Source organism: Lithobates pipiens, unplaced genomic scaffold (genome assembly GCF_037356315.1).
Source record: "Lithobates pipiens isolate NorthernLeopardFrog02 unplaced genomic scaffold, aLitPip1_a1.2 Scaffold_13, whole genome shotgun sequence".
Taxonomy (NCBI): domain Eukaryota; kingdom Metazoa; phylum Chordata; class Amphibia; order Anura; family Ranidae; genus Lithobates; species Lithobates pipiens.
The window spans coordinates 397,565,794-397,578,584 of record NW_027507718.1 but is presented as its reverse complement, the minus strand read 5'-3'; the positions used below and the strand labels follow the sequence as shown (position 1 = coordinate 397,578,584).

At 40.5% G+C, this 12,791-nt stretch overlaps 1 protein-coding gene across 1 annotated transcript in view; it reads right to left on the bottom strand.

Moving 5' to 3' along the window:
* Positions 1-5,331: 5,331 nt before the first annotated feature.
* MTMR7 (myotubularin related protein 7) overlaps positions 5,332-12,791 on the bottom strand; it is a 94,514-nt gene continuing 87,054 nt past the window's right edge. Inside the window, exon 14 of the mRNA XM_077477404.1 lies at positions 5,332-9,908. Coding sequence (XP_077333530.1) covers positions 9,546-9,908 — 363 coding nt within the window. The 3' untranslated portion in view covers positions 5,332-9,545. The remainder of the gene's footprint in view (positions 9,909-12,791) is intronic.

Sequence of the window (12,791 nt, the reverse complement as noted above, 5' to 3'; positions counted from 1 at the left end):
CAACTACATTTCACAGAGGACTAAATCCTGTGCTGAAAACACTAAACTACACATTTTTATTATTATTATTATATTAGGGCTAGTTGACACTTGATGCAGTGTAAAGAATATGCAAAGTGTACAGTTAAAAAGAAAAAATTAGTGCATAAATCTATAAAACAATATTACACATACGTGAAAAACCACATGAATATTCGTGATTCGTATAGCATATGTTAAACCAATTAACAGCAAAAAAGTGTCATACCACTTCCATATGCATTTGTACTCATAAATGAGTGTACATAAATCTATAAATAGATATCCCTCATACATGAAATGCCTCTTAAATATACGTGATTCTTATAGCATTTATCATAACAATTATCAATCAAAAGTGTCATAACACTTCCATGAAACGTAATAAATGAACAAATAATCAAAGTGACAAAGAAAATCAGAAAAAAAATTGCGTATAAAAAGTCCTTTTTGAAAGTGAAACACCCCAGATGATGTCTATGAGGACGAAACTCGTCTGAAGGACTCCACTGCTACCATTTTTATACTGAAAGCGTTTTAATAACTACTTAAATGTAAGTTTAGTACCTTTTTTAATAAATTCATTTAACAAATGGAATTACGCTATATGGCCTTATCTTTTTATCCTATATGCACACCGTTTGATGTTGGGCCTTTTTTATAATTGGAGAGAATCTGTTTACATCCATTTGTGTTTGGAAGAAATTTCTTCTATTGAATTCGACAATCTAGGACCTGGGAGGTTTATTTCCCCACAGTCACCATAAAAAGCATGTATGACCCTTAGAATATATATTCGTTTGGGTCAGAATCATCTGGTAAGACTACATCTACTAAGGTGGTGGTACTGGCACACTGCTGTTTGCATCGTAGACCTTTAGGATTGGACGGCCCATTTGATACTTAACTGCACACGTGGGACTTGAATTTTTCACTTTCAAAAAGGACTTTTTATACACTATTTTTTTCTGATTTTTCACTTTGATTATTTGTTCATTTATTACGTTTCATGGAAGTGTTATGACACTTTTGATTGCTAATTGTTATGATAAATGCTATAAGAATCACGTATATTTAAGAGGCATTTCACGTATGAGGGATATTTTTATAGATTTATGTACAATCATTTATGAGTACAAGTGCATATGGAAGTGGTAGGACACTTTTTTGCTGTTAATTGGTTTAACATATGCTATACGAATCACGAATATTCATGTGGTTTTTCACGTATGTGTAATATTGTTTTATAGATTTATGCACTAAATTTTTCTTTTTAGCGCTACACTTTGCATATTCTTTATATCCATTTTAGTGCGTTAGCGCCGTGTTCTTTTTGGTTTTATTTTTGACACCTGATGCAGTCCAGAGCGTTTTTATTCTGCATCAAAAATGCATGTTTAACAAGAATTCCAATGGCCCTAGTTCATTCCAGTCTAGTCAACAAAAGTAAAACGTTGCAATTTTCCTGTATAGAACACATCTGGAACACAGCAAAATGCATCGGAACACATGTCCTTAATTGAGATGAAGAAAAAGAGGGGAAAATTGCACAGGAACACATAAATAATGCATCACAAAAGCATACAAATGTATATGCAGAAATGCATCTGGAATGCAGAAATTGTGGTGTGAACTGGGCCTTAAAGTGGAACTAAACCCATCAATTTAACAGTTTCAACAAACAGTTACATGCCAGGAATGCTAACATTGTTACAATGTTACATTTGATTGTGCTCTCAAGAAAAATGTCAAATGGCTGGTGTCATGGCTGATTACATGTGCAGCACCATGGCAGTTGCAGATCATACAGAGGCTAAGATTGCAGCTTCCTTGGCTGAAAAGTATAGGTGGGTTTAGTTCCACATTAAGTATTTGCAATCTGGTCTCCAAAAGGGAGTAGATTAGTAGATTAGACTTAGTAGACTTTTCCCTAGGCTTCTTACACTGAGGCAGGTTTTTGCTCTTGCCATAAAATTATCAAGTCTCTGGCACATTCCTTAAAGACCATGCTGATCAGGTGCTCCTTGGATTCAGAGTCCGCAGAGCAGCACTTTAACCAGAGTGTTTTTCACATTTGTGTACTGACAAACGTCCAACACAGGAAACCAACCAGATGCCTCCAGTAGGCTATATCTGCACAACACTCTTCCAGTAAAGTGTTCACTGCCAAAAGCAGAGAGATCTCCTTAATGGATTTTGACCATTTTTGGGCAAACAAATTGCAGCTACCATAAGACAAACGGCAGGGCCTGTCAGGGAGCGCTGGTTTTTTTTAAAGAGGGATCCAAACTGCATCAATTATCAATATATATATAAATATAATGTTTGGGTGTTCTAAGGAATTTTCTAGCAAAAAATACGGATTTTAACTTGCAAGCAACAAGTGTCAGAAAAAGGTTTAGTCTTTAAGTGGTTAAACTGACTTCATTTATAGACAGAAGTCCATCCCTTAGAGCCGGTTCACACAGCGGGCGATGCGAGGCGACACGACTCGCCTCGCTCTCGCAAGTCGCCCCCGTTCTGTACAATGGAACCGTTCTCCGACTCAGAAAAAAGGTTCCTGTAATACTTTTGGGCGACCTCGGGGCGACTTGCATTGACTTCTATACAGAAGTCATTTGCAAGTCGCCGCTGAGGCCGCGGCAGGTCGCGGCGAGGCAAGTCGGAGTCGCCTCGCCTCGCCTGCAGTGTGAACCGGCCCTTAATCTAAAGAACTAAATTGTTACGTTTCTCTTTATCTCCACTAAACTTGGCAGGCTGCCTGTTTTTTTTTACAGCTATCAGCTGTGAGCAGAGAACTCTCTGCACTGAATTGGGAAAATGCTATGTTAAGATTGCAAAGGGGTAGAATCACAATCTCGACTCTTTAACGATTGATCGTGCAGCTCTAATGTATACCGAAATGGAAAAAGTTCATGAATAAGAACTGGGACACTGCAAAACGGGCTTTTTTAAAACCAGAAATACCATTGTCCAGAAACTGAAAACACAGCTTATTTAGAGACGTGTGTGTGCGTAGCATGATATGCCCCCCAATAACAAAGTAAACCACATATAACTCTTTAGAATGTTATCCTGTAAGAGAATTTATAGAATGGAATTTGTGATTTTCCAAAGAGCAAATAAGAATATTATTTGTGCAGCTTCATGCACATATGTACATCTTAAAAGCAGTACCTATGGAAAAATGCACTTGTAAACAAAAAAGGAATGATACGGTTTTATAAATAACATTATCAAATCATTAAATAAATAACAAAAAAAAAATAGTATGTGTAGGTAATAAAACAAAATAATTTAAACTTTGAAGAAGCAGGATTTACTAAAAGCACACAACACTACAAGCAACATCTGTCCCATTGAAAATAATTAAGAGAACTTGCTAAAGCCAATTTATTCCATCTCCACCTAATAAAGATATGATCTCATGGATTAGCGAAATGTAATATTACAGATTTTTGTAGTGTTTTGCATATTAAAGCAGAGATCCGCCCTCCGTTGCAAAAATTAAAAGCCAGTGTTTCGTTACACATATGGCGACCTATCACATTTGTCTACCCGCTGGAGTGCACATGCGCGACGCCGGATTCCCCAAGCCGTCAGAATGTGTAACGGAGGTGACGTTCCGTCGCCACCATCATCTTGCTACACCTTGCACTTCTCTACATTAAGCATACACTGAGAAGAGGAAAGTGGACATCTTGTTACACCCACCGAAGTTGTGCATTTTATACTTATTTTTAACAGTAAAGTGAGTTTATATAGTGAAATACAGAACTTAGAACTCCGTCTGACTGGTTAGATGTTGAATTTTAAAAGTAGCGGGAAGCCTGCTCACCTCACAGGTTTGCTGAACTTTGCTGCTTTTAAAATTCAACATTTAACCAGTCAGATGGAGTTCTAAGTACTGTATTTCACTATATTAGCTCAGTTTACTGTTAAAAATAAGTGTAAAATGGAAAACTCCAGTGGGTCTAACAAGATGTTCGCTTTCCCCCTTCTCAGTGTATCCTTACTGTAGAACAGTGTGGGGTGTAGCAAGATGGCGGCGACTAAAGGTCACTTCCGTTACACATTCTGACGGGTCGCTTAATCTGATGAAACATATGGGCAAGTTACGCATGTGCAGTGCGAAATTTCTCAGTGGACCGTCACTTCCATAGCCAAATGTGATAGGTCGCTGAATGAGACGAAACACCAGCAGCTACTGGTTTTTAATATGACACTTACCTGTCCTGGAGTGCAGTGATGTCGGCACCGCAGCTGATGTTTCCATCAGCTGTCAGGTGCTGCCGCCACCATTGCGGGTAAGGGAACCCGGCAGTGTAGCTTTACGGCTTCACGCTGGAAACCCTACTGCACAAGCACGAGGCTCTGCTCCTCGATCCTACTCTCCCGACGGTAGGGGAAAGGAGGAGGGAGCCCCAGTGATGATGTCAAAGGCTGTGGTCTGGACTCCTTGAAGTGGTGTCAGGATACCTGTGAAAGGCAGGTATCCGCTCCCTCCTGCCCCCCGGAGGTGCCAAATGTGGCACAAGATGGGGGGAGCAGGCTAATGAGCGGAATGACCACTTTTGGGTGGAACTCTGCTTTAAGTTAATTCACAGATTATCATGGAGCTTATCACTCCTTAACCACATCCCGACATGCGCACGACGATGTACGTTGGCAGAATGGCACGGGCAGGCAAATTGGCGTACAGGTACGTCCATTTGAAATTGCCGCCCTGCCATCGCGTGCCGGTTGGGACCCCCATGAGTCTGGTAGTGGGACTCGATTGCTGCGGGGATACCTGCAATCGTCTCACGGGGAGGCTGAATGGGGAGATGCCGATGTAAACAGCATCTCCCCGTTCTGTCTAGCAATAAGTGACACTGATCTCTGCTCCCTGTGATTGGAGCAGAGATCAGTGTTCCTTAAGACACAGCCACGCCCCCCACAGTTAGTAACACGCCCCTAGGACACACTTAACCCCTACACTGCCACCCCCTGGTTAACCCCTTCGCTTCCAGTGTCATTTACACAGGAATCACTGCATTTGTATAGCAGTGATTGCTGTATAAATGACAATGGTCCCAAAAATGTGTCAAAAATGTCTGATGTGTGCACCATAATGTTGCAGTCACAATAAAAATCACCGATTGCCGCCATTACTAGTAAAAAAAAATGATTAATAAAAATGCCATAAAACTATCCCCCATTTTGTAAATGCTATAAATTTTGTGCAAACCAATCAATAATCACTTATTACGATTTTTTTAACCAAAAATATGTAGAAGAATATGTATCAGCCTAAACTGAGGAAAAAAAATGTTTTTTTATATATTTTTGGGGGATATTTATTATAGCAAAAAGTAAAAAACAATTCTTTTTGTTTAAATTGTCGCTCTATTTTTGTTTATAGCGCAAAAAATAAAAACCGCAGAGGTGACCAAATACCACCAAAAGAATGCTCTATTTGTGGTAAAAAAAAGGACGTAAATTTTGTTTGGGAGCCACGTCGCACGACCGCGTAATTGTCAGTTAAAGCGACGCAGTGCCGAATCGCAAAAAGTGGTCTGGTCTTAACCCAGCAAAATGGTCCGGTCTGAAAGTGATTAAAACAACTTTCCAATAAAGCTGCCCCTGCAAAGAAGACACTGAATACTCACCTCTCCAACTGCCTGAGCCACCGCTTGCGTAAAGAATAACCGCCAGCTGAAGATCCAGCAAATCATCCACCAGCTCCTACCTCACTACAGGACACTACAGCATACTACGGTAACGTAGGAGTCAGTAGATTAAACTACTATGAGCAGTGAGGAGCAGGAAATCAACATTCCCAGAACTGTAGGGTTTTGAAGGATTTTCAGTTGGTGATTATGGTCTTTTCTGGATGGTGTTAAATGTGAGTTTCTATCAGTTGTCCATTAAGGACAGAAAATAGGGTAGTTTCTAGTGGGGGGAAAAAAAATACAAGTTAATGAGGAAAAAAGGTTTTCAGTAATTAAATACTTATTTCATATACAGTTGTGCTCAAAAGTTTGCATACCCTGGCAGAAATCGTGAAATTTTGGCATTGATATTGAAAATATGACTGATCATGCCAAAAAACTCTTTTATGTAAGGACAGTGAGCATAAATAGCCATTTATTATCACATAGTTGTTTGGCTTCTTTTTAAATCAGAATAACAAATGGCCCTTTTAAATGTTTACATACCCTGGAATGTTTGGCCGTGGTACAGACATAGAAGGTGACACACCTGGGTAAAATGGCAATTAAAGGTTCATTTCCCACATATGTGGATTTTTTAATTGCAATTAGTGTCGGTGTATAATTAGTCAATGAGTCTGTTAGCTCTCGCGTGGATGCACTGAGCAGGCTAGATACTGAGCCATGGGAAGCAGAAAAGAATGGTCAACAGACCTGCATAAAAAGGTAGTAGAAATTTATAAAGATGGAAAAAGATATCCAAAGCTTTGAATATGCCAGTCAGTACTGTCCAATCACTTATTAAGAAGTGGAAAATTTGGGGATCTCTTGATACAAAGCTAAGGTCAGGTAAACAAGGAAAGATTGCAGCCACAACTGTTGTTTCAAGGAGCACAATACGACTATACTTGAACAAAAATTAGCTGCATGGTCGAGTTACCAGAAATGAACCTTTACTGCGCCAGAGCCACAAAATCGCCCGGTTACAATATGCCCAACAACACCCCAACAAGCCTCACAGCTTCTTGCACATTGTAATCTGGAGTGATGAGACAACTAAAAAGTAAATCATAACCATAAGCGCCATGTTTGGAGAGGGGATCAAAAAAAGAGCGGCGGAGCAAAAAAAATGGGACTTTAAATGAAGCTTGTGGTTAGCCAGAAAGGTAAATAGGTTCATTTAAAGTCCTATTTTTTGGCCCCATCCCTCTTTTTTGCTCATAACAGGGATGGAAATGTATGACCCTACCAGGTCATAATTTCGACTAAAATCCCAAGGGATGGAATACATGGCCCTACCAGACCATAAATCCCTTAAGATCACTTATTTTTGTAAATGTTTGGAGAGGGGTCAAGAAGGCCTATAGCGACAAGAATATCATCCCAACTGTAAACCATGGTGGTGGTGATGTTTTGGGGGTGTGAGAGCTCTAAGAGAGAAATCTTGTGAAAATGAATGGCAAGATGAAAGCAGTTATCCGAAAATACCGGCAGACTACTTGCATTCTTCTGCACGAAACCTGTGCATGGGATGCTCTTGGACTTTCCAGCATGACAATGACACTAAGCACAAGGCCAAGTTGACCCTCCAGTGGTTACAGCAGGAAAACATGAAGGTTCTAGAGTGGCCATCGGTCTCCTTACCTTAATATCATCGAGCCACTCTGGGGAGATCTCAAAACGTGCAGCTCATGCAAGACAACCAAAGACTTTGCATGACCTGGAGGCATTTTACCAAGATGAATGGACAGCTATACCACCTGCAAGAATTCGGGACCTCATACACAACTATTACAAAAGACTGCATGCTGTCTTTGCTGCTAAAGGGGGGAAATACACAGTATTAAGAACTAAGGGGATGCAGACTTTTGAACAGGGGTCATTTCATTTCTTTACTTGTTGCCATGTTTTGTTATAGGATTTATTTAGGTGTCATTCTGTTATAACCTATGGTTGAATATGAATCCCATTAGAAATAAAAGAAATGTGTTATGCCTGCTCACTCATGTTTTCTTTAACAATAGTACATACTGTATAGATTACCAATTCTCCAAGGGGATGCAAACTTTTTTGAGCACAACTGTACAAGAGTTAACACTTCCACAACTCGGCAGTAGTTCTGTATGTGAATTGAATTTAAATTATACCATTACCATTATAAAATATGAAACTCAGGGGAAAAAAAAAAAAAACTACTCATGTGGCTGAGTAACCTGAAATGTTTCTGCTTTAGGTACGGTCTAAGCACTTGAGGACCGGCTTGTTACACCACCTTCCTGACAGTTTTCGGCACTGTGATAGTTTGACAATTACTGCATCATGATGCACTGTACCCAAATGAATATTAAAATAAAATAAAAAAGTTTTGTTATAAAACATAGCAAATAAAAATGCCAGGACACTAATAAAACCCATACAATTACCCTTTTTAGTATAGTAGACATGCCATGGTGTGATCTTATTTTTTTTACCACATTTGAAAATGAAAAAATCATGCAGATATTGAAGGGGTTAAAACACAGAGCACTGGATATATTAAATGTATAGGGTCATACACAGAGGGATCAGGAGGGGAATGGGGTTAATGTTCAGGTTACACAAGTAGGAGGATGATGGGGTCAATGTGCAAATATGTAAGAATAGGAAGGATTAATATACAGGTCAGACCAGAGATCGGATGGAGCAGAGCTAGGCCTCTTGCATACATGCCTGAGCCCATGCAAAGTAAATAGAACATTTTCTATTTTTTGCATATACCCATACACGCTAATTGTGCATTACATGAGCACTGGTGTATGCTGCAGTACAGCCACACACAGCCATTCATGTCCATGGATGGCTGTATGCAGCACCTAGGCTTTCCAGGCAGGGGAAATATGCTGAAATGTAGGTAGCATGATTTCAGGCACCCATGTCCAAGAGGCCATATACTGTGGATGGATGAATGACAATAGAGGGTTGGATGAATTATTGGATAATATTTATGGTACTCGATGACACTTGTACTAATTTACATAGTTACATGGCTGCAATCAGAAAGCTTACTTTCCTCTCATACAAAGATTGATGTGTGAAAGGAAAGTGAACTCTGTCTGCTAACTGCAGCCATTATTTACATTGTGTGATTCTGTGATTGGTCACAGCGATCACGTGGTTCTGAGCCAATTTCACTGGCTCTGTACCTTCTGTTTGTGAACTGCACTGTCCAGTCTTCATTGTGGTCACAGTATAGTGCTCATGCACGCCCTACGGGTGCACAAGGGCAAAAAAATAAATACATTTTAAAACATCATTCTGCCCTTAAATGTGTTCTGTCTTTCCAGGGTGGAGGGACAAGTTGTTAAAGATTATTAAACCACACTGAAAGCAGTAAGGTGTAAATAGGTGCTAAAGGGTATCCTGTGCACAAAATCTTTGTCGGTTATAAAGAAACTGATCTCTGACTAAAGTTGTCCCTCTCCAGTACATTTTCCAACTTTTCCCTAAAGGCATGACTGTCATTACCCAAATGACAGATTGTCTGAGAAGTCATCATTTATGGTCAGCCATATAAACAGACTCTGTAACTGTTCTACTGCATTTGAAATGGCAGCCACCACTGGGTGACTTTATACTAAAAGAATATCACAGGGGTGTCCAAGTACTCAGGTGGATAATAAATACTCCTCAGTTCATAATGCTTGTGATTACCACACCAGCAAGGTTGTGATGTAGAATCTTCAATGCATGGTGCACTCTCCCAAACTATGAACCAAGGAGGGGTGTAGTTTTCTTTTCAATATATCGTTCCCAGTTAACATTGCACAACTCCCTATAAATAAATATGGAAAAGACCTAAGCATTCAGAAACATGGCTTCATCCGAATCGGGGTCCTTTCCACTATCCTCACTGGGTAGAGAATCTCCACCACTTGGGGACCTACAGCTTAAGTCCTCCACCCCAGACTCCTGGTCACTGTTGGCAGACAGGTCTGGATCAGAGCTTTTCAAGTGGTCTTGAGTAAGAATGAGGGCTGAATCATCCTCACCCTGGGATGGGCTGCGGGAAGGGAACAACTTCAGGTTGTTGCTGTAATCCTGGGGTGTGTTAACTGGAGAGTTCTTGGTGATACACATCTGGAATGTATTGTTTTTCGGTTGGTCGTCGAACTTCTTGTTTACTTCATTGGTTTGACGAGTCTCCAGCTTTGCTAGTCTCTATATGAAGAATTGTGACATAAAAACATCTCATTATCAGTTTCAGTTAACATGCTTTACACGAGATTAGATCAGTTGCTGATAGTGGAAAAGGTTTATCAAATTTTGTCACATAGCAAGGCAACGCTAAACAGGCGCAATTAGACATAGAATTAGGCAGATTTATTATAAGATCATAGGGAGATTGATAAATCTCTTCTTTTGCTACTTTATAGCCTAGTACACACGATCAGTATTTTTTCGTTCAACCAAGTGGCCTGAACGAAAAAAAACCTGTACCAACAATCCAATGTCAGTACTGTGATCTCCCTTACTGAGTTATTGTGTTCCGACAGGAAAACTGGACCCCCCCCCCCCCCCCCAAGAACACTCCAGATATTGGCTGAGAGTGCTAATTGGATGACGATTGGCAGGCCTTTTTCAGTTATGTCCCTTCGACAGAAGCCAGACGTTTGGCTGGCTTCTCCTGGCCTGGCTGCCCTACACACGGGCCAAATGTCAGCTGGATTCTATAGAATCAGTCAATACCACCCGATATTCGGACCATACTGCCCTTAAAGTGATTGTAAAGTCTTGTTTTTTTTTTTCCAATAAAAATAAACATGTTATTCTTACCTGCCCTGTGCAGTTGGTTTTGCAAACGGCAGCCTGGATCCTCCTCTTCTCGGTCCCTCTTCAGCTTTCCTGGCCCCTACCTCCCTTTAAATGGCCCCTGCAGCAAGCAGCTTGCTATAGGGGCACCCAAGCCCAGCTGCAGCTCCATGTATCCATTCAGACATGGAGCTGCAGGTTGACCCCGCCCCCTCTTTCCTACTTGGCTAAGTGACTTTGATTGACAGAAGTGGGAGCCAATGGCGCTGCTGATGTGTCTCAGCCAATGAGGAGGGGAGTCATGGACAGCTGAGGCAGCCGTGGACATCGCTAGACAAAGATGGGGCTCAGGTAAGTATCGGGGGCTGAGGGGAGCTGTTGCACACAGAAAGCTTTTTATCTTCATGCATAGAATGTATGAAGATAAAAAACCTTCTGCCTTTACAACTACTTTAAGGCTTGGTTCTCACCTATGAAGGTTGCGGTTCATGTGTTTTCCTGGTGCATTCCATTGCAGTCTATGAAACCAAAAACTCAACCTGCTCAACCTGCTGTAGGGAAAAAAAAATCCCTGACCCTTTCCGGAAAAATACAGAAATGTGAACTTGACCCATAGGAAACCATGTGAAATGGACTGTAGTGCGTTTCTGCAAAACTGAAAGTGCACTGAAAAACACATAGGTGTGGCCAGGCCTAAAGTAGCACTACAATAATATTGTACATGTATTTGAGTAAACCTCTGTCTAATGTACAGCAGGTAATCTGTCACCTTTGAAAATCTGTCTCAGTTACCTGCTCAGGACTGCAGACATGGGTGTTGCAAAACACAGCAAAAACTGCATGTACCTTGCTACAGGAGAGGCAGTCTAATTTAAATACACGTACAACTAATTTTATTGTCAATAACCTGACCACAGAAGATACAGGTATGCTTGTAACTAAATATGGAGTGGCAGAAGACGTAAGCAGATTGGCTTCTATGGTAGTGTGGTCAGTTTATTAACAGGAAGGCAGGAACCATCAGGATTAACCAGGTAATCAAGAAGCACTGCCACCACAATGACAATAATGTTATTAAAGTGGTTGTAAACCCTTACAACACACTTTTTACTACAGGTAAGCCTATAATAAAGCTTACCTGTAGCTATCCTGGATATCTCCTGAACGGTTTAGGAGATATCCCCTGTATGTGCCGTCATCGGCCCAGGTACATTGAAGTAATGGCACGTACATTCCGCTGACTGTGCTGTTACCAGCGGCTAGACATCATCACGGCTCCGGCCAATCACAGCGCCGGAGCCTGCGATACCCAGAAGTAACTCCAGGAGCAATGTCGCCGGCCGAAGCTGTGAACAAGGACCGCTGTGGGGGTTTCGATCTTAGGTAAGTAATACATAATGAGCTAGTATGCTATGCCTTTTTTTGTTTTTACAACCACTTTAATAAAACCAAGCAATACCTTAAAAAGACAGCTAATTTATTTATTTTGTTTTATATATTATGTTACAAACACTTTACGTTTTTTCTATGTCTTTCAGGAATGTTCAGCTAGCTACGTCAGATGCTGGCTTCCTTCAAATTGCTCCAAGCAAATACCCATGTGCACAAGCCTGAAATACATTTTCACTAACATTCTCCAGGAGATTAGATGATCGACTACTTAATTTCACAAAGAATGCCACAATGAGCATGGCATTTCATTTATGGATAATACAAAAAATACTGTATTCTTCAGGCTGCTAACGGGAATAAATGAAACTACTCTTCATGCTGCTAAAGCTCATTGAAAATACCTTTAAATACATAGACTATAGTATATTTCACCTCTAAGGATTTGGTTCACTAACAAGGAGTGTGCCTGAGAGCGTAACATACTTTCTGCAGGCATGCATGGTCTTGAATGGCAAATAAAGTCAAGGTTAGTGTTACCTTTCCAGGCTGTTTACCTACAATGACAAGAAAAAGAATGTGAACCCCTAACTGCTTTTCTGCAGGAATTTGCCACAAATGTGATCTGATCCTCATTTGAGTCACAATAATAGACAAACACAATGTGCTTAAAGCTGATAACACACACACACACACACACACTTCTTCACACAAGTAACTTCTTGTATCTTTATTGAACACACCCATTAAACATTCAGAGTGCTGGAGCAAAAAGCTAATGAACCCATTGGCTGATTATTTCAACAAACGCTAACTGGAGTCAGTAGTTTGCACCCCTGGAGTATATTTTAAAATAAGTATGGAGGTGTGGTTTAGAGCTACTGTGTTTGATAAAGGACACCA